Source organism: Melanostigma gelatinosum, assembly GCF_949748355.1.
Source record: "Melanostigma gelatinosum genome assembly, chromosome: 15".
Classification (NCBI taxonomy): domain Eukaryota; kingdom Metazoa; phylum Chordata; class Actinopteri; order Perciformes; family Zoarcidae; genus Melanostigma; species Melanostigma gelatinosum.
Window position 1 is genome coordinate 2,318,101 of NC_136648.1, and position 27,727 is coordinate 2,345,827.

At 46.2% G+C, this 27,727-nt stretch overlaps 2 protein-coding genes across 2 annotated transcripts; both read left to right on the forward strand.

The window, feature by feature from the left end:
- Window positions 1–4,045: 4,045 nt before the first annotated feature.
- On the forward strand, window positions 4,046–5,722 carry LOC306789730 (tripartite motif-containing protein 16-like; the record flags this gene model as incomplete). The annotated part of the gene is made up of 1 exon (XM_079285806.1): window positions 4,046–5,722. One exon carries the CDS (start codon window positions 4,046–4,048, stop codon window positions 5,720–5,722), a length of 1,677 nt encoding a protein of 558 aa, XP_079141932.1.
- Window positions 5,723–9,244: 3,522 nt separating this feature from the next.
- LOC306789323 (solute carrier organic anion transporter family member 5A1-like) lies at window positions 9,245–27,629 on the forward strand. Its single transcript, XM_079285220.1, has 9 exons — window positions 9,245–10,366; window positions 17,681–17,813; window positions 18,864–19,084; window positions 20,004–20,168; window positions 21,625–21,823; window positions 25,672–25,831; window positions 26,005–26,252; window positions 26,328–26,392; window positions 26,806–27,629. The coding sequence occupies exons 1-9, from the start codon at window positions 9,406–9,408 to the stop codon at window positions 27,300–27,302; spliced, it is 2,649 nt and encodes an 882-aa protein (XP_079141346.1). The 5' UTR covers window positions 9,245–9,405; the 3' UTR covers window positions 27,303–27,629.
- The last annotated feature ends 98 nt before the right edge of the window (window positions 27,630–27,727 follow it).

Sequence of the window (27,727 nt, forward strand, 5' to 3'; positions counted from 1 at the left end):
AGAGAGAATGCAGCTTTAACACGTGAAGCTTTGACTTCCCTCTGCAGAAAAAAACAAGTCAGGTTACGTTGAGTCCAGGTGGGTGTTTGCTAAATTCCCTTGAGGTGTTCAAAGTCAGCTGTGCCACAATCCTTTCCAACTATGTTACGTTCCAACTCTTCCCCGGTGTAATTGTGGGGAAAACAGCAATAAATAAGCAGAATTTCAATGCGACGGGTTGTTTGAACAGTACACTGGCCAAACATCAGCATGTTAGCATGTTGACGTTAGCATCTAGCTTATAGCACCGCTGTAGAGTCTCATAGAGCCACTATAGCATCACTGCTTTATTTTGTTATTTTGCACAGAACTTTACAATTATAGAAAACAGCGCTGAACAACATCCTGTTATTATAATGTACAGTCGTTTTATTAGAAACCAGGGCAACAGTTTCTTTCCTCGCCCCCTTCCTTCCTCTTTCCTCTCTCCTTGTCTTATTTCTGTCCTGCGTTGTATGTTAATTGACTGGATGTTGCTTTTTGTAAAGAGTATTGAGACACTTCATTTCTTGCTTTCCTTCTTTCTCTCTCTTTCCAATTTCCCTGATGGCTTCCTTTCCTTCCTTCCAGTCTACTTTCACTCTCTACTATTCACCCACCTTGTCACCCTGTGTGTGTGTGTGTGTGTGCGTGCGTGTGTGTGCGCGCGCGTTCGTTTCATTGTTTGTTTTGAGAGCGACGCTCAGCCACCCCGGTCACGCTCGAGGAGATTCATTACGCCGTGAAATAAAGATCACACCGTGATTAAGTTGATTAGATTTCATGAATATTTGGAAGGCGAAACCAAATTGCTGATTAAATATTTGCTGGTGCTTTTCCTTCACGACAGACTTGGAGATCATATCACGTCTCCCGGAGGACTGACTGTATGAAACGTCTCTCATGTCACATAACTGGAACAATACGTTGATCAGGTTCATTGTTAAAATACATTCTAAAGACATTACTTTAAGTTCAGTATCTGTTTGCACCGGATGGTTGTGGTTCAATTGCGGTTTAAAACTGCAGTAATGATAATAAAATAAATATGCCAGCGGTGGAAACGCCCACAAATATTCTACTGAACTGTTTTATTTACGGAACAAAAAGCATATCACATGTTTTATGTCAAATCTGAAAAAGTAAATACAACTGTTAAGTGTCAAACAATGTTGATAAACTGAAATAAACTGTCTTACTTGGATTCGGTGAAGAATGATGCTGAAGGTTTCAGAACTACGGTTCCCATAATGCATCGGGAGAAAGAGAGGAAGTATATAGTTGCCTTGGAGTCAGCTGTAGGCTGCAACTTCTTTTGCCAATATTTGTTTACATTTTGGGAAACTGGCATCATTAAAAGTGTGCCGAATCAGCGATTACACGTTCCTTTTTAAGGTGTACTCATTAATGTACAGATAACTATCACCGGATTAATATAACACTGAAGAAAACTCAACAAGACGATTCTCAGGCTACTTCTGCAGTTACATGAACATCTTCCTTTACCCTTCATTCATAAGCAGATTTGGTTGATATCCGTTCATACTGATATGTGATGTGTGTGTGCGTGTGCGTGTGTGTGTATTCAGATGTGACTGCGCATCGGTTTCACCATTTATTTATTCATTTTTTACCTGAAGGCCCTGAAAGCTGCATAATGAGACATGGACCACTGGCGGCTCCAGGTGGCTGCAGGCGGGAAGTGCGTGAAGCTCTTTGCAGGTCTTTTATTCAGACGTCACACAATAAGTGAAGCCTAAATACAATCTAGCAGACAATATGACGGAGAAGGCGCAGGCAGAAGCATAATGCTCATATATATCCTAGTTTAAGCGAGAAAGAAAATCTGCACACTCAGCAGGGAGCAGACACTGTTTTCTCTCTGAGCTCCAGTTATGATTTATTCGAACAGGGATGTGCTGATATACATTTTAAACTCTTTAAAACGAGTCAATCTGTAGAATGAGTTTAAATGCCTTTAATGTGATCCCAACGACTATTTGGTTTGCAGCTCAACGTCCCAACACAGACACACAAAATACATCATTTCAATACCTGAGAGTGAAACACGCCCTGTGATCATCATTCAGACACAGCTGAACATCTCAGAAGAACATTAGAAAATCTGACATTTGCAAACCTATTTGTGCTACGAGTGTAAAAGTATTATAGAAATACATGATGTAGAAGTTTCTGCACGTTTTCAGACCTGAAAAACCTTTTCTGTCTAAATGTCGAGCGTTATCTGTGTTGAACTTCTTTACATGCTGCTCTGCAGCTGGCACTGACATTCATCTTAATTACAGCAGAAAGCTGAAAGTCACGAAGCTTCAAACAAAACATTTAAACTAATGAGGAATATCTACGTTATTGATGAGTGAAACCTGGAGCGATCAGCTCGTCACTGATATAAACTGATGGTCGACGTCATGTGATAGTTTATTCATTTCATTCGAACTTCAACCTCTAAAACGGACAAATAAACAGTAATGAATGACCCTATCTCTAAGGCTGAGCCCGGCCACCCTACGGAGGAAACTCATTTTGGCCGCTTTTAGCCGCGACCTCGTCCTTTCGGTCACGACCCAGAGTTGTCGATCTCCCGCTCCATCTTACCCTCACTCGTGAACAAGACCCCGAGATACTTGAACTCCTTCGCTTGAGGTCGGCACTCCGTCTCCACCTGGAGGGAGCAATCCACCGGTTTCCGGCAGAGAACCATGGCCTCAGATTTGGAGGCGCTAACTCTCATCCCCGCCGCTTCACACTCGGCTGCAAACCGCCCCAATGAATGCTGGAGGTCACGATCCGAGGAGGCCAACAGGACCACATCATCTGCAAACAGCAGAACAGGACCGGTGACAAACACACTTTTATGTCTTTGACTAATCTAACAGATTGAGGGGCTCAACAACCTCTGCAGACGCAGAATTAACGGTACTTTGGAAAAACACAAGCTGTTGGACTCCTCCAAAAACCTCCAGGAGAACATGTGTGCTTTGCCTTGATGCCTGTCACTGCTAATGCAAACTATGCATTTGTGGTTTTGTTTTTGCAAAACTAAATCAGAAATGTAAAACATCATAACTGCAGGATGATCCCCGCCCCCCCCCATAAAAACAGCTGATTGAAAAGTTTCTTTGTTCACTTCAACTGGGTAGAAAGACAATGACAAGTGTTATTATCTCTCTTACATTCTGTCTTAACGTTGTTGTTGTGAGCAAGGACTAAACATACTTCCTGTTTAAAACACTCCTCTACCTGGAATGAAGCACAGCCGGATCACCCTCATTTTCTTCCGTCAGGCGTTGCCCCGATGAGATCAGGGTTGTGCAGCAGTGTGGGACTGTCTCTTAAATGGCCCATTTGAGTGACACTCATTTGATTTGGATGACCCACTGTTCATGTTTGAGCTCTCCAAATAATTAGTTCAGACCCAACTCAGGAGTTTGGTTCATGAACTGGTCGTGTGCATAGAGGCGTGCACAACTATATCATATATTAGATGTGACTCCTTTCTCAGCGTTCTTTTTAATGAGAGAGGTGACACTTCATATTACAGCTAAAGAAGCTAAAGTTGTAAAGTCATTAGGTGGTGTCTGTCAGGGGGCCCAGACCCTAAGTTTGTTAAAAACTGAAAGACTTTGTACCTACACAAACACAACTCAACTGTACATTGTGAGTAGAAAGAACATTTAAAAAATGCATTGTCATGCACATGTTGATGTCACAATGTTATTATACAGAGGACAATGAGGACAAAACACACCCAGTGTACTGTATGTCAAACCGCTCCTCTCCCTGGAATGAAGCAAAGTAACCCCTCCTTCCTTTGTGCTCCAACACCGAACTCTAGTTTGTCTAAATATTTCCTTGTTCCCTCCCCTTCACTGAGCTGCAGTTTTGATCAGGTGAGAGAGCTGGCCGGCTACATTCGCTGCAGTTTAAGGGAGCAGAATAAGGTTTGGACTTGGGCACAACTTTTGACGGTTTAAGTGAAACTGACAATAGCTATAAGGGAGGTACAATGGCGCAGACAGGAGTTCAGAAGGACAAGGAAATAATTAGCTGTTCCATCTGTCTGGATCCACTGAAGGATCCGGTGACTATTCCCTGTGGACACAGCTACTGCATGAACTGTATTAAAACCCACTGGGATGGAGAGAAGGAGAAGAAACTCCACAGCTGCCCTCAGTGCAGGCAGACCTTCACACCGAGGCCTGTCCTGGTGAAAAACACCATGTTAGCAGATTTAGTGGAGGAGCTGAAGAAGACTGGACTCCAAGCTGCTCCTGCTGATCACTGCGATGCTGGACCTGAAGATGTGTCCTGTGATTTCTGCACTGGGAGGAAACTGAAAGCCTTCAAGTCCTGTCTGGTCTGTCTGGCCTCTTACTGTGAGCACCATCTCCAGCCTCATTATCAGTCCCAAACATTTAAAAAACACAAGCTGGTGGACCCCTCCAACAAGCTCCAGGAGAACATCTGCTCTCGTCATGATGAGGTGATGAAGATGTTCTGTCGTACTGATCAGCAGTGTATCTGTTATCTCTGCTCTGTGGATGAACACAAAGGCCACGACACAGTCTCAGCTGCAGCAGAAATCACTGAGAGGCAGAGAGAGCTGGAGGTGAGTCGACTAAACATCCAGAAGAGAATCCAGGACAGAGAGAAAGACGTGAAGCTGCTTCAACAGCAGGTGGAGGCCGTCAATCTCTCTGCTGATAAAGCAGTGGAGGACAATGAGAAGATCTTCACTGAGCTGATCAGTCTCATGGAGGAAAGAAGCTCTGATGTGAAGCAGCAGGTCAGATCCCAGCAGAGAACTGAAGTGAGTCGAGTCAAAGAGCTTCAGGAGAAGCTGGAGCAGGAGATCACTGAGCTGAAGAGGAATGACGCTGAGCTGCAGCAGCTCTCACACACAGAGGATCACAACCAGTTTCTACACAACTACCCCTCACTGTCACCACTCAGTGAGTCTACAGAGTTACCCAGCACCAAACTACGTCCTCTGAGCTACTTTGAGGACGTGACAGCAGTTGTGTTAGAAGTCAGAGATGAACTACAGGACGTTCTGAGAGAGAAATGGATAAAAATCTCACTGGCAGTGACTGAAGTGGATGGTTTACTGTCACAAGAGCCCAAGACCGAAGATGAATTCTTAGAATATTCATACAAAATCACACTGGATCCAAACACAGCAAACACTCGTCTGTTATTATCTGAAGAGAACCAAAAAGTAACAGTCACTGCAGGACTGAATTATTCTAGTCACCCAGACAGATTCACTAACAGCGCTCAGGTCCTGAGTAGAGAGAGTCTGACTGGACGTTGTTACTGGGAGGTGGAGAAAGGCGAGGGTGGAGTTCATGTAGCGGTCGCATACAAAGACCATAACACTGTAAATGAGAAATTTGGAGATAGTGAAAAGTCTTGGGCATTAGGTTGTTTCAAACATCGTTATGAATTTAGACACAACAATGTCACAACTCCCGTCTCTGGTCCTCTGTCCTCCACATTCGGAGTGTACCTGGATAACAGTGCAGGTATTCTGTCCTTCTACAGAGTCTCTAAAACCATGACTCTTCTCCACAGAGTCCAGACCACATTCACTCAGCCTCTCTATGCTGGACTTTATCTTTTTGGTCCAGTTGGAAACACTGCTGAGCTGTGTGAGTTGAAGAAGGCAAAACATATCAAATAGATAATGTGTGAACTAGATTTAAATGCAATAGTGGTTGGCACTTTGGTATCCTGTGTTTGCTTTGCCTTGGTGCCTGTGACTGCTAATGCTGACTACACCGGCTTTTTATTTTTTTAATGGAAATAGTTGATCGATGAATACTTGACTAAAAGTCCTCGTTTTAAATAGTCCATTGATATATTTGCAGTAAAGATTAAGTGCTGTTTTTTCAGAAAATGGCAACATTGATGCACTAATTTTCTTTTATTGTTGTAGGTCTGACGTTTACTCTGTATATGTTGATGGTGAGATTACATATCACATATTTTAGATGCTCATTTGTCCGGTTTATTGAGGGCAGTAGTCGTGTAAATGTACTTTCAATATGTTTGAAGGCAGGATGCTATAGTGTTGAAGCTGTTGAGCTGAAGCTTAAATTACAATTTAAATTCTAATAATCATTGAGTCAATGTCTAATGTGACTTCCATTGAACTTTAATCGTCTTTCTCCGGCAGCTATTTGCAGAGGTTCTCCACTAGAGGTCGCTATTTACACATGTATTCTACTGTATTCTACTGTATTCTACTGTATTCTACTGCCACACACTAAAGGTGCTCTACAGCCATTTACGACACACCAGTGGGCTGAAGTGGAACTCAAACTATGAGTCAGACATTAGTGTGGGGGAGTAAATACTTTTTGAATTGCTGATGAATTTTCTTTTTGACATTTTGAACTGTCAAGAAATACAAATGTATTTTGTAATTTGCTGCTGATGATGCCGTTTATTACATGTTTTTCTCTAATTCAACACCAATCTTACTTTTGCTGCATGATTTGCTGCATTTAATTCATACTCTTTTCATTCATACTTATAATTATATTTGTTGTTGTTCTTTGTTTGAGTTGGAATTTTGGGATTTGTTAAGATGGTGTGTCTGCTGTACTTGAGACTTTTTCATGCTTCTAATTAGAGCTTCACCTGGAAATCAACCACGTTGAAGTGTACAGTGTAAATTGTGTGTTTACGTAATAAAATCACAACTTGATGTATAAGAGAAGGTAGTTTATTGTCTTTCTTTTGACCCAAAAGACTGTGTTATCTTTCTGCTTCCACAATATTTGCTGTCAATGAAACGAACAAGCAAACAAGCTAATTCATAAAGGTATTGCAATTCTTTAGAAACTTGTTATTTGATTTGCAGTTCAATCACAATATGTAGAAGCTACCGGTAAAGGTAATTTAGGCGTGTGTTGAGAATAACAATTATTATTATTATCTTTCCGATAGATGTTTGAGATTTATGACGCAGCTGCAAAGCCATAAAGTCTCGTTCTACATTAAAAAAGGACATAATCCAGTGTTGACTCTGGCAACAATCAACTCTGTATTCAGCACCACACACACCTGCCCCATGATAAATAATACTTGTAAATATCCAACATTTTGCAACCCTCCTAGAAGCTTTGTTTGCTTGTTAATATTATTATCCCTGTAATTTCCTCTTAATTTATGTATCACAAATGACTCATCACTGAGTAAGTGCATTGAACAAATGAATCATCAGATATGCTCAAAAATAAATAAATAATCAAAGAAGATAAAAACCCAAATGTATTCTTTTTGGTGCAGACAAGGAAAAAGAGTAAAAAAGAACTCACCTTGAATCATAAACGCAGCTGAAACTCTCATGATCTCAACATCCACATTGAGACAAATACACAATTAGAAAGACTTTATAAAACGTCAGTAGGCTCAACAAGGAAGCTGATGACGTCACCAGTTCCCAGATCTTTGCAATGGCTTCATGTGAGTCAAAGATTATGTTTTAAAATATTACTTTTGGTTTGCCTAAAAATCAAAACATAACAAAATTGAGAAGCAGTGTTCAGTTTTATTTGCACCACATATTCGGTGGATACTTCTGTTCTGCCTTTGTATTAAATTGCATTTGGGGATAAGTATTCATATATAGTATGTTCCTTACTGTTATGTCATTTATGTTTATATTATAATTTCTTCTTTTGTTTCTGTTTTCACCATTAAAGTGTCTTTGAGTACAACTTAAAGCGCTATACAAATAAAATGTATTATTATTATTATGTATCTCACTTTCTTCTTCTTCTTTTCTGTTTCCGCTTATTATTTGTTTCATATCTATATTTTTTTTCTTTGATTTGCCATGTTGTTGAAAAGAGGTTTTACTTTCCAGCACTTTTTCTCTGAGTGACACGCGTTCCGCTTTTATTTTGAAGTGTTTCCGGTCTTTTCTGGCTAATTGCCTGCGCCTTTACGCAGCTCCGGGAGAAGATGCTTTGTAGGAGATATTTTAACATGAACGTGTTATTTTATTTTATGACACGTCCGTCCTCCCACAGAGCGTGTTGGTGTAACTCGGCCATGAAGACGTAAAGGCTCGTGTCGTCACTTCGCAGTGTTGAGGTTAGTGAAGAGCAGACATTGTTGTTTTATCCGTTAACGTTACCACTGCGGAGTTTACCTGCTAGCTGTGCGGCTAGCCGGGAAGTTAGCCGCATTGTTAAGGACTTCCTGTTGTAACTTTCAAAGTAAATCCTCATCTAAAAATACAAAGTCGTGAATACTGGTACATTCTATAAATCCTGCCGAATTAATTGACATAATATATGGTTTTTACATCACCGTCATTTTTTAAAAATTAGTTTTGGCACAAAAGGAAAATATATTCCAGCGGTCAGATTTTTTTAGAACATACTAACATTTTTGGAGTGCGCTTTTATTTTGAAGTACACTTTTCCGGTGTCCGCGGCGTTGTCTCAGCGTTAGCTTGACGCAGATGCTTTCAAAACAGCTGAGCAGCAGCTGAGCACTGCGGTGTTTTTCTGAGCAGCGTTATTATCCGAGCAGCTCGTCACCAGACGAGCTCCGACCTTCTCTCGTTTTCACGCTTCGTTTTTTCCTCGAAGACTCTTCTCCTATTTGCCGATTTATTTTTAATATATATATATTTTTTTTTTCATGCACATCTCCAGCGGATTTACACAGAAATATGATCACTAAATGACAGCTGGTGCGGTGATAACATCGGGGCGGGGGGTGGGTGGTGGTGATGCCCTTGACTTGGGGGAGGATGAGCGAGGAGGGGAGTGTAATGGAAAGAAGTGACATTGTGACCATTGTGTGATCTTCATTGGCAGGAGGGTGTCAGCGATGCAGCGCATGCTCTGCAAGTTCATCTCGTCCCTGCCGGCCGAGGATCATCAGCAGCAGCACCATCATCATCATCATCAGCAGCAGCAGCGTCCTGTATAGCAAAGCCATCGCGTGGAGATGTTAGCGAGCGTCTGCAGGGATCCTCGGCCCTGGAGCTCTCCGGCGGGTCGAGCTGAGGAGGCCTGAGCTCGTCTCCAGCCCTCCGGATCGGATGGTGGCAGAAGGCAAAGTGTGCGTGACCAGATAAACAAGAGGCGGTCCAGCCTGCGCTGCAGATAAGCAGCAGAAGCTGTGAGTCAACGCTCCTATTGTTGACATTGTTGCCTTTTTTTTGTTGTTTTTTGAGCCTCTTTGTGTGCACGACTGTATTTGTGGCGAGTCCATGTTCCTATTAATAATAGATGTAATGGGCTGCAGCCCCTGAACTGTGAATGTAGACTTGGAACTGGGGTGTTTTTTTTTTTGTATTTTTCTATCGCCTAAAAGAAAAGGAAGGTTTGAGTGGAAGCGATGGCCGACCACGAGGAAGCGGAGTTGTCCGAGTCCCTCCAGAAGGGGGACGGGTTCTCCAGCGAGCCCGAGGAACCCGGCACGCACTTCCAATCTAAAAGTCTGCCCGTTGTCACCGAAGAAGCGCCTCAAGAGGAAACGTTGCTGGCCAGTTCTGCGTCCATAACCGCGGAAGAGAGCGCTGAATTCATCCAGCTCTCGGGCAAGACCGAGTCCTTCCGGCCGGAGTCCCCGACCAGAACGAACCACCAGCCCAAGCCGGGGAAGTCGGCGCTGAACAGGCCGAGCTCGTACATGGAGAACACGGAGAACCGGAGGAGTAAAAACACGGCGAGAAGGAAGCCGCCGGGGATTTTCGCCTCCAGGCTGGCTCGCCTACGGCTGCCCAGCAGGAAGTACCTGAGCGTCTTCATGCAGGACTCACGCTGCTTCCTGTTCTGCATGTGCTACCTGACGTTCATCCAGTCGCTCATGGTGTCCGGCTACCTCAGCAGCGTCATCACCACCATTGAGAAGCGCTACAGCCTGAGGAGCTCCGAGTCGGGCCTCCTCGTCAGCTGTTTCGACATCGGGAGCCTCCTGGTGGTCGTCTTCATCAGCTACTTCGGCGGGCGGGGCCAGAGGCCTCGCTGGCTGGCGGTGGGCGGCATCTTCATCGCCGTGGGCGCCGCCCTCTTCTCCTTACCTCACTTCATCTCGCCGGCCTACCAGATCCAGGAGGTCAACTCGTCCTCCGGCAACGAGGGCCTCTGCATGAACAGCATCGGCAACGCCAGCGGCAGGGACCGCGTCGACATCACTTCCTGTCCCCGAGACCAGGAGGGCAACGAGCACAACCTGTACGTGGCGCTGTTCGTCATCGCCCAGATCCTGGTGGGCATGGGCTCCACGCCCATCTACACGCTGGGACCCACCTACCTGGACGACAACGTCAAGAAGGAGAACGCCTCGCTGTATCTGGGTAAGAGTCTGTGACAGCGAGGGTTGTTGGGTACCACTGTCTCTTGTTGTTGTTGTTGTTGTTGTTGTTGATCTTGAGAGAAACCTGCTGTCGTTCACATCCAGCATGTTGCAGCAACTGAAACTACGTTACAGTTTAGTAGAAACTAGGATCATAAAACTCACGGTTCGGATCAGCACAAAAGAAAGTGAACCTCCGTTGGTTAGCCGTTAGCGGTGCTGCTAACGTCACTAGCGCTCCTGTTGGTTTGAACACTGATTGGTTGTTTATAATGAATTGACCAGAGCCTGACTGATTAATAAGCTCTTCCACACCAAACTGGTAAAACCATGTCTTCATGGAGCTTTCATGTTGAGACAGGAAACTGTTGCCAGTCACTGAGTGCTCCAGTGCTTTGCTCAAAGGCGCATCGGCAGTCAGGATGTGGAAGCAATATGCAGAAAAAGTTCCTGTCGTGCCCGTTTCTGCCACCGCCGTGGCCCACATGTCTACGGCCCCCCCCCTCCTCTTCCACATACTTCCCCTGAAGTTCTCGCCTCAGTGGACTCAAACAAGGTAAAGCCTAATTAACCAGCAAATGAGAGTTGGGTTATGAAAGAGAGGAGGGGAGGCGGAGGGAATAGTGGAAGGTATTATGTGCATTCCTGTGGGGGGGGGGGGGGGGGCGAGCGAGAGGGGCTTAGATCTGTGGAGCAGCCGGTTGTTGGTACGATGTCACCTGCAAGGAGCCTGGAGAGCATGGGGTCGTCTCCGGACATGGAAATAAAGACGTATTATAGAAAGGAAAAAGTTTCACTTCATGTTTTTAGGCTATTGGTCCTGAGGCGAGATCAAAATATTCTTAGTTGCCAGAAGTTTGGAAAAATGCTGCAAGAGCCGAGATTTTGATTGCCTGTCAACAGCTCTCAAGGCGGCTCATAGCTAACGGTGCTAACAGCGCTAACGGTGCTAACAGCGCTAACAGTGCAGCAGCGCCTATAAATAATTGTGTGGACATTTTTGAAAAGTTCTGGGCCAACATTTTTAGAGCTTGTCCCACAATCGTAAACTAAAAGTCACAACATATCTGCCTTTTCATTGAAGTTGTTGTTGATTGTAACCGTATCTGCTCTACCAGCCACTTTGGCAAGTCACCAAAAAGCGTCTCGTCTGGCGAGGCCCACTTCACCAGTCAGCTCTTGGTATTCGGTTGCTTTCGTGACGGCTGAATGAAAACATTTAACGGGCTAAAGGGTCGGCAGGTTGGAGGCGAGCCGGGTATCCAGCCGACGGCAGCAGATACTGTTCGGCTGCAGCAACGCGGTGGTGTGCTCGGCTGGTTTGACGGCAGCTCACGGCTTCTCTCGTCACTGGAATGAGGACGCCGTCCGTTTTAAAACCGTCACAGTTCAGTCCGGAGTCCTGGAAAAACACACTAGCCAGCAAAGTCCTGCCAGTTTATTACCGGTAAACGTTGTGGAATAGATTTTACTTTCCAAAGTAATCAGTTGGAGAAAGTATGGCTGCTGTATTGGAATCCAAACTTTTTATTATTATTTAACAACGTCTATGTTGTCCTTATTGATTTACTTTGATGTTTCATATTCCACGTAAACGGACTTGTTGGACGACCAACTCAAATCTTTGTTTTGTAGACCTGACTCTCCCGCTCTCTTTTGCCCCGGGCTGAGATCGACAGTGTGCCTGATATTGACCATGAAGTGTGCCCAAAGGGACGACTGTACACCGATAGGCCTCTTATGCTCCTCAGCCTACTTAAGTTATTATGTTAGTGGCAGAACATGAGACGAGCGGAGGCCGATGATGTCTTGAGTACAGCTGCAGCTGTGCTGTGGATTCAGCGGGAATCCCTCGTCGTCGGACCTCTGCTGTATCGTTCACCAGTCAGACACTTTTAAAAACACAGATTGATCGAGCGCGTATAAAAGCAGAGAGGGGGAACTTCCTGGCAAAGGCCGAAATCAATCCGTACCATTTGTCTGGTAATCCCTTTTCAGATCAAAGGTGTCTTCCGGTTCATCTCCGCTGCTAATGGAGATAAAAGACTCGCCGTGAGCGAGATTTCAACTTTGACTTTTTAGAAAATATTTAGTCAAATTGCCGTTGCCGCTGGAACCGGCCCAGCAGCCACACAATGCCACATATTCTGTTTGGGTCCCACCTCGAAGAACAATAGACGTCACGCCGGGACAAAGATGGGGTTTATTCCTTTGTTATTTGACGGGGGAACCCAACTCAACACGAGCCCAAATTCACTGCAGTGACAGAACTTGTCTCTTTTTGAAGTGGTGGTAACTATTTGTGAAAGTCTTTCCACCGGAACGTGGCTGCAGGGATTTGGTCCCATTGAGCTCCACGAGCTTTAGGGAGGTCCGAACACTGATGTTGGGTGATCGGGTCTGCCTCCCAGACCTGGTCCTACTTTATGTCCTTACCACGCTGTGCTGAGGCAGTACGGGCAGCAGCACGCTGGCTGTCTGCTCCGGAAAACAAGCGTCCTGGTCCTCTTTGGCCGTGCTCTGCGGTAGCCTACGTACGAGGTCATGCCCAAAGGCGTAGCAGACCTCCATTGGAATAATTCAGCACAATATTGCTTTGTAACCCCAACAAGAGACGCTCTGTTTGGCTCCACTTGAAATTTTGATTTGCCAGCCGTAGCTCGGAGACGCAATATGGTCCTCAGCGGCGCCAGTTTGTGTTTTGGCATGCTTTGTCCTGCGACTGTGTATGATTCAGACTTTTGGGTGGCTGTAGGTTGGAATTGAGAGTGTATTAAAACAACCACACAAACATGCTTTGTGACCCTTTTTACTGGATTTGATATAAAGTCGTGTCAGCGCTATGATTTAATGTTTTCCTCAGGAAATATGGTGGTTTTTGACACTTTACTATCGGACTATATTGCCCGTTCTTCAGTCAGCCTGTCGTGTTCATGTTGTTCTGTTCTCTGTTTGGGGGTGTTGGGGGGGTTATTTAGTAGAAGCCGTGGTAGTGGTTGCTCAGAGCAGTTAACGTGTCAATAGTAGAAATACATTCTATTAAAGTGTAAGTGGATTTAAAATAGCCGGTGTAACTGTTGTCAATCTCACCCACGCTGCCAGCGTTGTGTCGCTATATTTCAAGGGTTTAGCTGTTTCTAGCTTAGTGCCGCCCACAAAGCTCTGATTGGTTGTTGTTGTGGGGAGACGAGCACCTCAGCAGACTTACAGTAGTTCAAATGTTAAAAGAATCAGAGGTCTGAAACCAGGCCAGCATCAGAGTTCCTCAAATCTAAAGCGGTCGTGCTGTGCTTGTGGTTGTGCACCCCAGTGAATTATGGGAAATAATGTTAAAATAGGGGCTGCTTTTAAAGTCGCTGAACCACTTTGTGACAAATTTTTATTTGATGCACTGGCATCACTTTTGTTCAACAAACATTTTGAAACTGTGAAATAAAACGGGGAAGATCAGCAAATCCTCACCTTTAGAATTGGGAACGTGGAACGTGGAGCAGTTCCATCTCCATCTAACTTAAACCGTTAATGACTTGATGTTGATTTAAGACGAGCTGCGTCTTGCGCTAAATATTACTTGAGCTGCAAGCCGAGGACTAGATTGAGAACACTGAGACTTCTGAAGAACCTCAGAGGTTCCACTCGGCCGCAGCAGCTAAACACGAGGTTTGGTTCTCGTGTTCTCCGGTTCATCGGAGAACAGTTTGTGTTCGTATTGATCGAGTGGAAGCGTCTTCACACGACTCGGTACAATCCCGCTGGACATAAAAGTCTCACTCATCACGTTTGATCCACTTGTATATGTGTAAATATTCCCTTTGATCATCCGCCTAAAATCATGTTTACGCCTCGTTTAAGCCTTCACAGAACTTGAAGCAGGAAACTCTTGCTTTGATCCTGTTGAAATCATATTTGCTGACTGAAACGGCGAAAGAGTACCCGGTGTTGCCGTTGTGAGTCTTTGCATTAATGCCAAGCTGCCGATGACTCATCTCACCACTTTATTTTGCTGCAGAGGCCGTGAGCGACGTTCCTAAACCACAGAAGCCAGTTTGAAATGTACAGAAAGCAGTCTGAGCTGGAACAGACGTCGTGGTCTGTGGCGTCGGTTTGGCCTCATTCTGTCTCTCCGTCGCTCTCGGACACATGCAGTTTAGGAAATGAACTTTCTTGCTAATGTGCTGAAGCATAACAAGTTGTTCCGAACGTTTATCAGTGTTTTCAAGGTTGCTTTGATGAAACCTTTGACTTGCTGGACCTTCTGCATCATCAGGCACCACGTTCCTGTTCTGGGTTGGACAGAATGAATAATTGGCTCTGTGATATTTAATGATGCGTGTTTCTATAAAAGGGGAACAGAGATACTGTTACTGCCTTCCTTTTTTAATACTTAACGATTTGAAGATTTGAACCTCACCGGCAGAGTGTGTGAATGTATAAACGCAGGTTGTGCAGCCATCTGTCAAACCACACAGAACGTTGTCTCTTGCAGCGCACGCCCTCATGTCGTCGTGACGATGGGCCTTTTGACGACTAAAATGAAGTCCTCTGCCAAAGTTCCTGGAGCCAAAAGAGTCCGCGTTCTGGGGAAAGTACTCTCTTAGTGCTTCAGGAACCGTGAGGGCGGAAGAATGAACGCTCAGCTTTGAGTTGGAGCTTTAAGTGATCAAATGAAGCGAGGGGGTAACGGAGACAACAAACAAATGGAAAACAAAGAAAATGTGTTCGTTACGTCTGTGATTTTATTCATTCAAATATCAGCGATGTTTGAGACACAGTTTCCACACCCAGATGTGTTTGTAGTGACACGAACTATGTCAGGAAAATGAGCACGTGTGTCTGAAACCTTTAGAATATTTCCATTTAATAGATCTAGTGTTCACATTCATTTGGGAACTCCACCAATTCTACTGCTCAGTTTACTCGTTCCGGTTCGTAGCGTTGTGTAACGTCGTCTCTGGAGAGGCTTTAGTTTGAGAAAGTAGCTCCTTTGTTGAGCGTTGAGACTTAATTCCTTTAAGTAGAAAGCCTGCGTTACAGATCGGGGTCGTAGAGTTTGAAGTATGTTGCCGAGAGGATCGAGTGGGTCTGCAGGTCCAGATATCACGGCCTCAGCCGCTGAGACATCGACTGTTCTTTTTTTACTTTCTGTTTCTTGTGAGTCCCCGTCTTTATGTAACTGAGATGCTGAATCTCTGAAGAATCCCTTTAAACCTCTGTAGCCCAGAACTTGCCGGCTGGATTGAAAAGCATGTTTTGTTTTTTTGAACACTCACAAGACACACGCGTGTTTGATCCCGTGAAAAACGTCATCATCATATTATTAAAAACACACCATGTGCTCGCTCTCGCTCTCTCTCTCTCTCTGTCTCTCTCACTCACTCACTCTCTCACGCTCTCTCTGTCTCTGTCTCTCTGTCTGTCTCTCTCTCTCTCTGTGTCTCTCGCTCTCTCTCTCGCTCTCGCTCTCTCTCTCTCTCTCGCTCTCGCTCGCTCTCTCTCGCTCTCTCTGTCTCTGTCTCTCTCTCTCTCTGTGTCTCTCTCTCTCTCGCTCGCTCGCTCGCTCAATAAATAAACCCAATCCGTCAACTGGCAAGAATCGAATGAGACCTCGAACAAAACTTGGCAACTCCAATCCTGATTTATGCTTTTGATTTATCTTCAGTGGATTGAAAGCTTACGAGTGTGTTTCGCTTGTTGATTGAGGCTCTTGAAGCCATTCATATTTATTTTATTTATTATGTGTGTGATGGTGACGCAGCTCTAGAGTGATAACTCATCATCACTGAGAGGGGTATTGTGACCTATTGGAGTACTATTACAGTGTCCTCAGCGGCTACAAACACTTTGCTATAAGAGAAAGTCGACTCACCGTTTGAAATAAGGAGCTGCTCTGACATGCTGTGCATTGTTTCTGAGATACCGTGGCTCAATTAACTTTTGTGAACTTGTCTCATTCTTGATTTAAACTACCTTTCAGTTTTGTTCGTTGTGGTGCTAAGCGTTGCCCGGTCGCCCGTCTTTACCACCACCAGCATCCGTCTGCCGATGGTCTGCATCACGTTGCGTAACACGACCCGGCTAGAGACGGGATTATCCACGATGCCACGCCGGGTCCACCTAGGAAAGCCCTCAATCCCATCCCCGTGCTGTATCATCCCATCCCCGTGCTGTATCATCCCATCCCCGTGCTGTATCATCCCATCCCCGTGCTGTATCATCCCATCCCCGTGCTGTATCATCCCATCCCCGTGCTGTATCATCCCAGGCTCCAGCTTTCCCAGTCCGATGATGTGACGGTGTAGTGGGGAGCGTGGAGGGTTTAGAAAACATCCCTGTGGGATGGCGGTGCAACGGTGCAAAACTTGACAAGCTGCTGCACTCTGCCGATCTTTTGTCGTCATTGTTTCCGAACTGTAGACGGGTTTATAGAGAACAATGCTCATCATGCTCTGTTTAAATGACTTGTGTTATAAGTATGACAACGGTACATTCGGTACAGTTCTCGCACACAATAAGTAAGCGTAGTTTGACGCTTCCATAAATACCAGAAGATTCGATTGTAAATCCGTCCTCGCAGTCGGCCATGAGAGCTGTTGATGCATCGCTTACAACTTGGCATTTTACTTTGAAAAGCACAACATTGGTGATGATGAATTGTGAAGGAGTCGCTGTTAAACGTACTGCTGACATGAAGCCAGAGCTCCCCGTGAGTTCCCAGGACTCTGCCAGTTTAACGTTCAGTTTGGTCCAGCTTTCAGGGTTTAAGTCACGCCACCGGATTTCTTTTGTGTTTTAGCTTTCAACTCCAGCAAAGGACCTTAAGATGTTCATTCCCTCTAATTGGGGAAATCTTATTCTCAGCCTCAAGCATGCACCTTATTACACGGTCACATGACCCGCACACATGACCCGCACACATGGCCTTTTGTGCCCCGCTCGTAAAGCGAGATTCGTTGGATTTGAAGCGTTGCATTGGGGTTAAAGTTAGGCGTCGAGTTTGGGTAAATGAGCAAATTGAAGCAGGGGATGCTTTAGGGCGGGGCTACAGTGATTGACAGGTCTCTACCAGAGACGTATACGGCGTCTCTACGTCACTCCTCAGTCCAGATATGCTCACTTCTGTTTATTGGTTGCTCGAGGCTTCAAAACATCAAAACATCAAAACATCAGTCCACAAACCAATGGGTGACGTCACGGTGACGCCGTCCACTTCTTATCTCCGGTCTGTGATTAACCATTTAATGATCAGTGAGCGTACCTACTGGTTAGTCTGTTTCTGTTTTTATGCTGCTGAAGTCTGATCACCATCTCTCCTCAGCCATCATGTATGTGATGGGAGCACTGGGTCCAGCAGCTGGTTACCTGCTGGGAGGAGTCCTCATCGGCTTCTACGTGGACCCCAAGACCGTCGTCAACATCGATCAAAGCGACCCCCGCTTCATCGGCAACTGGTGAGGACAGTTTGGAGAATTTTACACTCATGTATGTTTATTGAGTGTTTATTGTTCCTTCATTAAACACTCTCACTGTAGCTTGTTATTAAATCCCACAATCCACCAAATGTGGATTCATCCGCCACTGAAAATAGTCCCCCAACAAATGCACTTTGCTCTTGTCTCAGTCACGTTTGTTTGAAACTAAAGGGACCAGCTGTTTTAGGACGCACTGAATCATGAATGTGTACGTCTGTGAGGTTTGACTTCAGGAGGAATCAATGAGCTGAGAACCAGAGACGAGAGTCGTTGGTTTTGGTCTTTTCATGAGATCGATCGTTCACCGAGTTGCCTAAATAAAACAGCCTTAAGTTGGAAGATTTCTTAGATTTCAATCAGGGAAAATATCTGATCAAAGCGAAAGTAAACCAGCGTAATAATCAGACATTTGATGCCATCTCTTTATATCCACTCAACACTTTTCGATGCTTGATTTCGTCAGTGATGAAGCTGAATATCCAGTCCTCATTGAAGCTAACGTTGGATGGAATTTTTAAATTGTACTCCGTGTTAAATGGAACTACTTTCCCTGTTGTGTCCTCAACCTGTAATCTCTAAACTTCATTTATAACAGAGAGACATTCCCTTCCCTTAAAGTCGATCAGTATATTTGTATGTATATTTGTTCCCTCCTGCTCCTCTCTGTGCGAGTGGACCAAGAGGATAAATCCACCACATATCTGACATCCATCTGTAGATGTTCTGCGTGAGATGTTGAGGTTCGTCATCTGTTTACAGCTCAGTAAGGCCGTCTTCTCACTCGCAGCACAACCAGTGACTCACCAGCTCACGGCCACAGGCTTCCTACATGAGCTATCGCTGATGATAGCGGGAAAGGGGATGATGAGTGGACCAGTCATTCTTTTTCGCACAACCCTGATGATTTGATTTTATTCATTTATGTGCACAATAATGAGGCACAGACAGAAATGTCCGGACAGAGAGGAGAGTAAAGTGACTCTCCTCTGTATTGTTTTTGAGTATTTCTGTCGATCCTCCCGTCAACAGGTGGAGCGGGTTCCTGCTGTGCGCCGTGGCCATGCTGCTGGTCATCTTCCCCATGTTCACCTTCCCCAAGAAGCTGCCGCCCCGACACAAGAAGAAGAAGAGGAGGAAAAAGCTCAGCATGGACGACATGTCCAGCGACGACAACGTCCTCAAGGAGAAGAGCAACAACGGCAAGAGCCAGGCGGTCACCTCGTCCATGGGCTTCGGCAAGGACATCAAAGGTACCGGGAAATCACGACGATGTCACCGACGATGTCTCTCCTCTTCATATAACAAGAGTCTCTCTTGAAGTTTCTTTGATTTGTCTCATTAGCCTTCTGACAACAAAAGCCGCCCTCCACTCGTTTGGTTGTTGGTTTGATCAGAAGTTAAAACTGCGATGATTAGTTGGTTTAATAATTAGTCGTTATTCAGCAGCTGTTTTGATAATCAATTAACAGTTGGAGTATATTTTTAAGGGAAAATTCTCGAGTTCCAGCTTCTACAACGTGATTATTTGCTGGTTTCCTTCGTCTTCTACACTAAATTGAAAACGGAACATTTTGGGGTTTTGAACTGCTTTTTTCCAACAAGATAAGACATTTAATAACATCGTCTTTTTCACAGTTTTCTGATATTTTAAAGCGGAAACAGCTGCTTGATTAATCCAACAAACAATCGAGAGATTAACAGATTGTTGCAAGAAGAAACTTTTCATCCGGATATAAGTGAATAAAATGCTTACAAATGCTTTTTTTTGCTCCTGAATCAAGTTTATTTTAAATGATTTGAAGGAGAGTTGACACAAAGGGAAGAAGTACAGCTCATTGTTTTTACATAAGTGTCAAATTGTACCAAACCCCACACACACACACGCACACGCATGCGCACGCGCGCGCTCTCTCTCTCTCACTCTCTCACTCACTCACTCACTCACTCACACACACACACACACACACTCACTCACTCACTCACTCACTCACTCACACACACACTTATGAGTACCGGTAAGTCGGGAGAGAAGCTTCAGTCGGGAACAGATTCATTACAAAATAAATGAACCTTTTCTCTCCGTCTAACCTCCTCCTCCTCCTCCTCCTCCTCCTCCTCCTCCTCCTCCTCCTCCTCCTCCTCCTCCTCCTCCTCCTCCTCTTCTTTCAGACCTGCCCAAAGCTGCAGTGAGGATCCTCAGCAACGTGACCTTCCTGTTCGTCAGCCTCTCCTACACGGCAGAGAGCGCCATCGTCACGGCTTTCATCACCTTCATCCCCAAGTTCATCGAGTCCCAGTTTGGCATCCCGGCCTCCAGCGCCAGCATCTACACCGGTGAGCTGGGTTACGCACCACAATGCGCTAAAGCAGCAGCGTTTTCCTCGTCACGCGATCCACATTCCTGCAGTCATTAATCAGCATTACTGCACTCTTTAAAACCAGATTTAGTTTTTCACTTATCTTTCATGAAGCTCTTACATTTGAGAGGAATCTGAGCGTCTTAAAGACGAACACAGCACAGACCGGATGCAGACAGACCCGAATGTTCTCGCAGCGTCCAGGACTTTAATCTTCTGCCTGTTCAGCGCCGCTCTGCTGTTTTATTTTTTCTTAAATCTTCGAGCAGAGCAGGAGAGGCTTGTCTGCCCAGAGCTGCAAGCCAACACACATTAATAACAAAGACACTGCTGGTCTTCAGATGAAGGGGGCACCTGGGAGCTGCAGCACTGAGTGCATTACGCACACGCACACGCATGCTTAAACAGGCTGATATGCCACGTGGTCTCACGCGGCGTGTTATCGACAGAACAAGAGTTAAGCCCGAGAAGCTGAAACGTCCAAAGGAAGTGAAACGCTTTTTGACCTGAGCGACGACCTTTCTTCCGGCACCGTGAAGTGAAAGGACAGCGTAGCGTTGGGTCAAATGAATCCTTCCCGTCCGTCAGCAGTGATGAAGACGAGAGAGAACGAGTAGACAGAAGGTAGAGATGAAGACGAGAGAGAACGAGTATTCTGCAGCTGTGAGTGTCTGGAAGTCCACGAGGCGCCTTCTCTCCACGTGAGATGGACGTGTTTGCAGATTCACTGAAGCTAAAATAAATCCTCTTATCAGTTTTTAGAATTTGTACCAGAAGAAGGTTTCTTCCATTTCTAACAGTTGACGTCTTCTTCAACTAAATAAATGACTAAAGAAGACGCCGTCATTCAGTTTATTGGATGTCTGGACTTAAAACTAAAATGGTTATTCCGTATTATTATTATTTGCTTTATGCAATTTCCAAGAGTTTGATAACAAAAATAATATATTATTGGAATAAGTGGTTTTGTTTGCAGCTCATCATTAGTCACACTGGCACCGTGAGTCATCTGAACGTTTTATCCAACAAAACCTTTTATTTCTATTGTTTTGGAAACCTTTTCAAAGATTTTGTCCAAAATCAGAATTCTATCTTGTAAAGACTTGTTATCAGGAATGTGTGTGTGGAGTTGCTGGAGGTGGAGTGGGCTGTGAGGCCTGTGAGTCAAACTGCCACTCACACATACTTTCATGTTACGCCAGCCTCTAGTGGGTGAATTCAAAATGTTCTTTGGGAAACCTGCTCACGGACTTGTGAAGGTGACAAGACCCCACTTTGGTGTTCATCGCTGTTCAGTCTGGTTAGTGGTTAGAGCAAGGCAGTAGCTCCCACCTGCCAGGGTTGGTGTTATATTCCCTGAGCAGAATAAGTATGATAAAGTGGTGGAAGTGGGTTCTCTGAATTTCTAATATGCACCTTTCTTCTCCCCCCAGGTTTGATTATCGTGCCCAGCGCTGGCGTGGGCATCGTCCTGGGCGGCTACATCATCAAGAAGCTGAAGCTGGGAGCTCGCGAGTCGGCCAAGCTGGCCATGATCTGCAGCGGAGTCTCCCTGCTCTGCTTCTCCACGCTGTTCATCGTGGGCTGCGACAGCATCAACCTGGGAGGAATCAACATCCCCTACACCACCGGGTGAGAAGGGGGGAAACCGGGGGGGGGGGGCAAATTAGGGGAAGTGGTGGGTTGTCACTGCTGACGAGGAAGAAGAGATGAAGACGAGAGAACGAGCAGACAGAAGGTAGAGATGAAGACGAGAGAGAACGAGTAGACAGAAGGTAGAGATGAAGATGAGAGAGAACGAGTAGACAGAAGGTAGAGATGAAGATGAGAGAGAGAACGAGTAGACAGAAGGTAGAGATGAAGACGAGAGAGAGAACGAGCAGACAGAAGGTAGAGATGAAGACGAGAGAGAACGAGTAGACAGAAGGTAGAGATGAAGACGAGAGAGAACGAGCAGACAGAAGGTAGAGATGAAGACGAGAGAGAACGAGTAGACAGAAGGTAGAGATGAAGACGAGAGAGAGAACGAGTAGACAGAAGGTAGAGATGAAGACGAGAGAGAACGAGTAGACAGAAGGTAGAGATGAAGACGAGAGAGAGAACGAGTAGACAGAAGGTAGAGATGAAGACGAGAGAGAACGAGTAGACAGAAGGTAGAGATGAAGACGAGAGAGAGAACGAGTAGACAGAAGGTAGAGATGAAGACGAGATTGAACGAGCAGACAGAAGGTAGAGATGAGAACGAGCAGACAGAAGGTAGAGATGAAGACGAGAGAGAACGAGTAGACAGAAGGTAGAGATGAAGACGAGATTGAACGAGCAGACAGAAGGTAGAGATGAAGACGAGAGAACGAGCAGACAGAAGGTAGAGATGAAGACGAGAGAACGAGTAGACAGAAGGTAGAGATGAAGACGAGAGAACGAGTAGACAGAAGGTAGAGATGAAGACGAGATTGAACGAGCAGACAGAAGGTAGAGATGAAGACGAGAGAACGAGCAGACAGAAGGTAGAGATGAAGACGAGATTGAACGAGCAGACAGAAGGTAGAGATGAAGACGAGAGAACGAGCAGACAGAAGGTAGAGATGAAGACGAGAGAACGAGTAGACAGAAGGTAGAGATGAAGACGAGAGAACGAGTAGACAGAAGGTAGAGATGAAGACGAGATTGAACGAGCAGACAGAAGGTAGAGATGAAGACGAGAAAGAGAACGAGTAGACAGAAGGTAGAGATGAAGACGAGAGAGAACGAGTAGACAGAAGGTAGAGATGAAGATGAGAGAGAGAACAAGCAGACAGAAGGTAGAGATGAAGACGAGAGAGAACGAGTAGACAGAAGGTAGAGATGAAGACGAGAGAGAACGAGTAGACAGAAGGTAGAGATGAAGACGAGAGAGAACGAGTAGACAGAAGGTAGAGATGAAGACGAGAGAGAACGAGTAGACAGAAGGTAGAGATGAAGACGAGAGAGAACGAGTAGACAGAAGGTAGAGATGAAGACGAGAGAACGAGCAGACAGAAGGTAGAGATGAAGAGGAGATTGAACGAGCAGACAGAAGGTAGAGATGAAGACGAGATTGAACGAGCAGACAGGAGGTAGAGATGAAGACGAGATTGAACGAGCAGACAGAAGGTAGAGATGAAGACGAGAAAGAGAACGAGTAGACAGAAGGTAGAGATGAAGACGAGAAAGAGAACGAGCAGACAGAAGGTAGAGATGAAGAGGAGATTGAACGAGCAGACAGAAGGTAGAGATGAAGACGAGATTGAACGAGCAGACAGGAGGTAGAGATGAAGACGAGATTGAACGAGCAGACAGAAGGTAGAGATGAAGACGAGAAAGAGAACGAGTAGACAGAAGGTAGAGATGAAGACGAGAAAGAGAACGAGTAGACAGAAGGTAGAGATGAAGACGAGAAAGAGAACGAGCAGACAGAAGGTAGAGATGAAGACGAGAGAACGAGCAGACAGGAGGTAGAGATGAAGACGAGATTGAACGAGCAGACAGAAGGTAGAGATGAAGACGAGAAAGAGAACGAGTAGACAGAAGGTAGAGATGAAGACAAGAGAGAGAACGAGCAGACAGAAGGTAGAGATGAAGAGGAGAGAGAACGAGCAGACAGAAGGTAGAGATGAAGACGAGATTGAACGAGCAGACAGAAGGTAGAGATGAAGACGAGAGAGAACGAGTAGACAGAAGGTAGAGATGAAGACAAGAGAGAGAACGAGTAGACAGAAGGTAGAGATGAAGACAAGAGAGAGAACGAGCAGACAGAAGGTAGAGATGAAGAGGAGAGAGAACGAGCAGACAGAAGGTAGAGATGAAGACAAGAGAGAGAACGAGTAGACAGAAGGTAGAGATGAAGACAAGAGAGAGAACGAGTAGACAGAAGGTAGAGATGAAGACAAGAGAGAGAACGAGCAGACAGAAGGTAGAGATGAAGAGGAGAGAGAACGAGCAGACAGAAGGTAGAGATGAAGAGGAGAGAGAACGAGCAGACAGAAGGTAGAGATGAGCAGACTGTGGAAAAGAAAAACGCCCACAGAGAAAGAACGGTGAATGAAAGAGAGCGAGAGGCCAGGTGGAGAAAGAGAAGTGTAGCTTTGGTAATCTCAGCACATGAATATTCTCTTCTTCTGTTATTCTCTGTGATGTGGATCCAGTTAAACACACTCCTGGACGTCCTCTTTCAAACCCACAAACACACTCATAACTTTTGGCATGAATCCGAAGGAGCAGCTTTCACCTATAGTCCACCGTCATGGTCCACTCAGGTCTAGTTCTTCCTCTGACAACCAGACACTTCACTGTGTTTTCATGGCTCTTACAAAGCAGCGATCTCAGTTTGATGCTTACCAATATACCCATCTTTGGGTCCAAACAGGTTTTCTTTTGGCACAGATGTATGAAGTCTAACCTTAGACCTGCATTGTGGGGTCTCTCCTCTCGGGTCTCAGTGTGATCTCAGGAGTAAACGGGGTCTTTTCAAAGCTTTCACTTCTGTCAGAGACATCCGTTCGCCGACTGCGTGTTTGGCTTTTCTCGTACAAAATCCTTTCCCGGTGTGAGAAGAGCCGGCGGGAGTTTCTTATCACCCCATCTGTGACCGGCGTCCGGGAGAGGAAGCCGGCGTTCAGATCGGCGCGGGATAACGGACAGCGAGCCAGTAAACGGAGGCGTTTTGTTATTTTGGACGCAGCGTCCCCGAGAGCGATGACATGGCAACGGTGGAAAATGTCCATGGACAGCTTGGAAGAGACGTCTGTTGGCCGACTGCCTCTCGTGTTTCTCCCTCTGGGCTTTCTTTCTGCCCGCCTCTCTTGATCTTTAGTTCTGTGTCTCTAATGCTTTTGTTATCTTTTGAATTCATCTGTTGTTTCGTTCCTTTCAATATCCTCTTTCTCATAATCTTTTGTTCTTTTTTCTCTACTTCTTCCAGTCTTCTCCATCTTTGTTCTTCTAATCTCCCCATAACGCCCTCCTTTTCTTTCCTTTCTTTCTGCCCTCTAATCTCTCTTCCTCCTCGTCTCTTGTCTTTCTGTCTCGTTTCCACATCCCTCTCTCCTCATCCTTGTTATCTTTTCTCATTTCCTCTTTTATTCTCTATCTTTCATTTTCCTTCCCTTTCGGTGAAGAGTGAGCACTTTTACTACAGTTACAGTTACTACTTGTTCCCTCTGTTGTGCTTGCTCTCCAGTTAATTAACATCGTTTTTATAATCTCTGCAGTCTTTGTGGTTTGGTTGAAAAATCTATAGATTGCCATGAAGTGTACTGCAGGCCTTCATGGTCTCCAGATGATGTATTGTGACTTTGTATCCGGCTCTAACAGCAGCTCAGAGTTTCCACTTTCCAGCACGAAAGTTCATCACAGAATAAAAAAAAGTTAAAGTGTGTGTGTGTGTGTGTGTGTGTGTGTGTGTGTGTGTGTGTGTGTGTGTGTGTGTGTGTGTGTGTGTGTGTCTGGCTTCCTCTCTGCAGACCGACTCTCACCATGACCCAGAGGAACCTGACCGGCGGTTGCAATGTGAACTGCGGCTGTAAAATCCACGAGTACGCTCCGGTCTGCGGCTCCGATGGCATCACGTACTTTAACCCCTGCCTGGCCGGCTGCAGCAGCGTGGGCAACGACAGCACCGGGGTGAGAGGACGACGGATAAAACTCTTCAAAAGCGATGAAGAACGTCAAGCTTTTACACATTTAATGTTTCAAGAACTGTGAGAAAGCAGCGGCAAAAGAAAGTTAGATGTTCTTTAAGATCGCGTGACTCCGTCAGTCGTCTCGGTGACGATCTTTAACTCCGCCCCCTCCAGATCCGCAACTACTCGGACTGCGCCTGCGTCCAGAGCCGCCAGATCATCACGCCGGCGTCGTCCGGCGGTCAGGGAGGCAACCAGCTGCAGCTCGTCATCGTCAAGACCTACCTGAACGAGAACGGCTACGCCGTGTCGGGGAAGTGCAACCGCACCTGCAGCACCCTCATCCCCTTCCTCATCTTCCTCTTCATCGTCACGCTCATCACCGCCTGCGCCCAGCCCTCCGCCATCATCGTCACGCTCAGGTAGTCGAAGTGTTATCTCAGTTTGGTCCTCCGTCACTGTGAGGTTCCTCGTCTTCACCTTTCCGTGTGTTGCAGGTCTGTAGCGGAGCAGGAGAGGCCGTTCGCTCTGGGGATGCAGTTTGTCCTCCTCAGGACTCTCGGTGAGTCTTTTTAGTTGAGCGTCAGCTAAACGCACCGATTGTAAACGCGCTGCACATCCTGGAGCTGCTGACCGCCGAGCTGATGAAGCGCCGGGAAGTTTAGATGTTATTTGATGCCTCGTCATCACCGTTCTCCTGAAGGAGGAGGAGTGAGATGCAGGAGATGTTCAGGAAGCTGCTGTCACTTTGAATCAGTCAGAACTGGAGTGTGAAGTGAAATAAAGAGGATTTAGATTTAGATTGGTCCTTGATCACTTCTGTGCTCATGAGTTTTCTCTTTCCTCCTCTTCCTCACCTTCTCTTTTCACCCTCTTCTTTGCATATTCTCTTTTCTTGACTTTCCTCTTCATCCTCCCTCCTCACTCTTCTCTCCTCTTCCTCTGTCACTTCGTCCCCCCCTCTTCTCCACTCAGCCTACATCCCGACGCCCATATACTTCGGCGCCGTCATCGACACCACCTGCATGCTGTGGCAGCAGGACTGCGGCGTCCACGGCTCCTGCTGGGAGTACGACGTCACCTCGCTGCGCTTCGTCTACTTCGGCCTCGCCGCCAGCCTCAAGTTCTTCGGCTTCCTCTTCATCTTCCTCACCTGGTACTCCATCAAGTACAAGGAGGAGCGGGTGGAGCGCTGGCTCAAGCGCCACATGTCGCCCGTCGACACCGTGGGCAGCCTCGTGTGCCACCCGGGCGGCCACAAGGGCCACGCCCGCACCCGCTCGTGCCCCGTCAACATCCCCCGGACCGACCCCGGCGCCCTGCTGCCCGCCAACGCGCCGCCGCGCGCCGGCCCCCTCAACCGCGGCGTCAGCACCCAGAGTTGCCCCGGCAATGAGCTTAAAGCAGTAACTCCTCCCCCCGCGGTGGCGCCGCCCGCGCCGGCCCGCTCGCTGGAACACGTTTCAGTGTGAGTTTCAGAATGGCGGGGTGGGGGGGGGGAATGAGGCCGGTCTCACCCTCTGACATTTATTCTGAAATCGTCCCGTGGAGGTCCTGCTCTCATCTCATCCTACGTTTAGTCTGCACCGACTGCCTCTGTGGCTTAAACAAACCCTCGTCGACTCCTTCAGAACCTCCAGGGCTGCAGTGGAACGATGGAGTCTGACTCCTTTAGGACCCAGCAGCTCGGAGTTCCTCCTCTGCCACCAAAAACATCCGCTCGGTTGGTGAAAGTGCTGAAAGCGGCCGGGTTTGTTTTCTTTTCGGCAATATGTGCCTTCTGTCACCACGGCCCTCACATGTACAGTATACCTGCAAACACACTGGACGCCCAGACAGACTGTGCCCCCCCCCCCCCCCCCCTTCACACCTGTGTTCCTTCTTTCTTTGTTTTTTT

Bases quoted from the DNA above. Each gene is read 5' to 3' on its own strand.
- LOC306789323 (XM_079285220.1), top strand. From the start codon at position 9,406: ATGGCCGACCACGAGGAAGCGGAGTTGTCCGAGTCCCTCCAGAAGGGG. The intron at 19,085-20,003 runs GTACCGGGAAAT...CTCTTCTTTCAG, and splicing joins CTTCGGCAAGGACATCAAAG to ACCTGCCCAAAGCTGCAGTG. The intron at 26,393-26,805 runs GTGAGTCTTTTT...TTCTCCACTCAG, and splicing joins TGTCCTCCTCAGGACTCTCG to CCTACATCCCGACGCCCATA.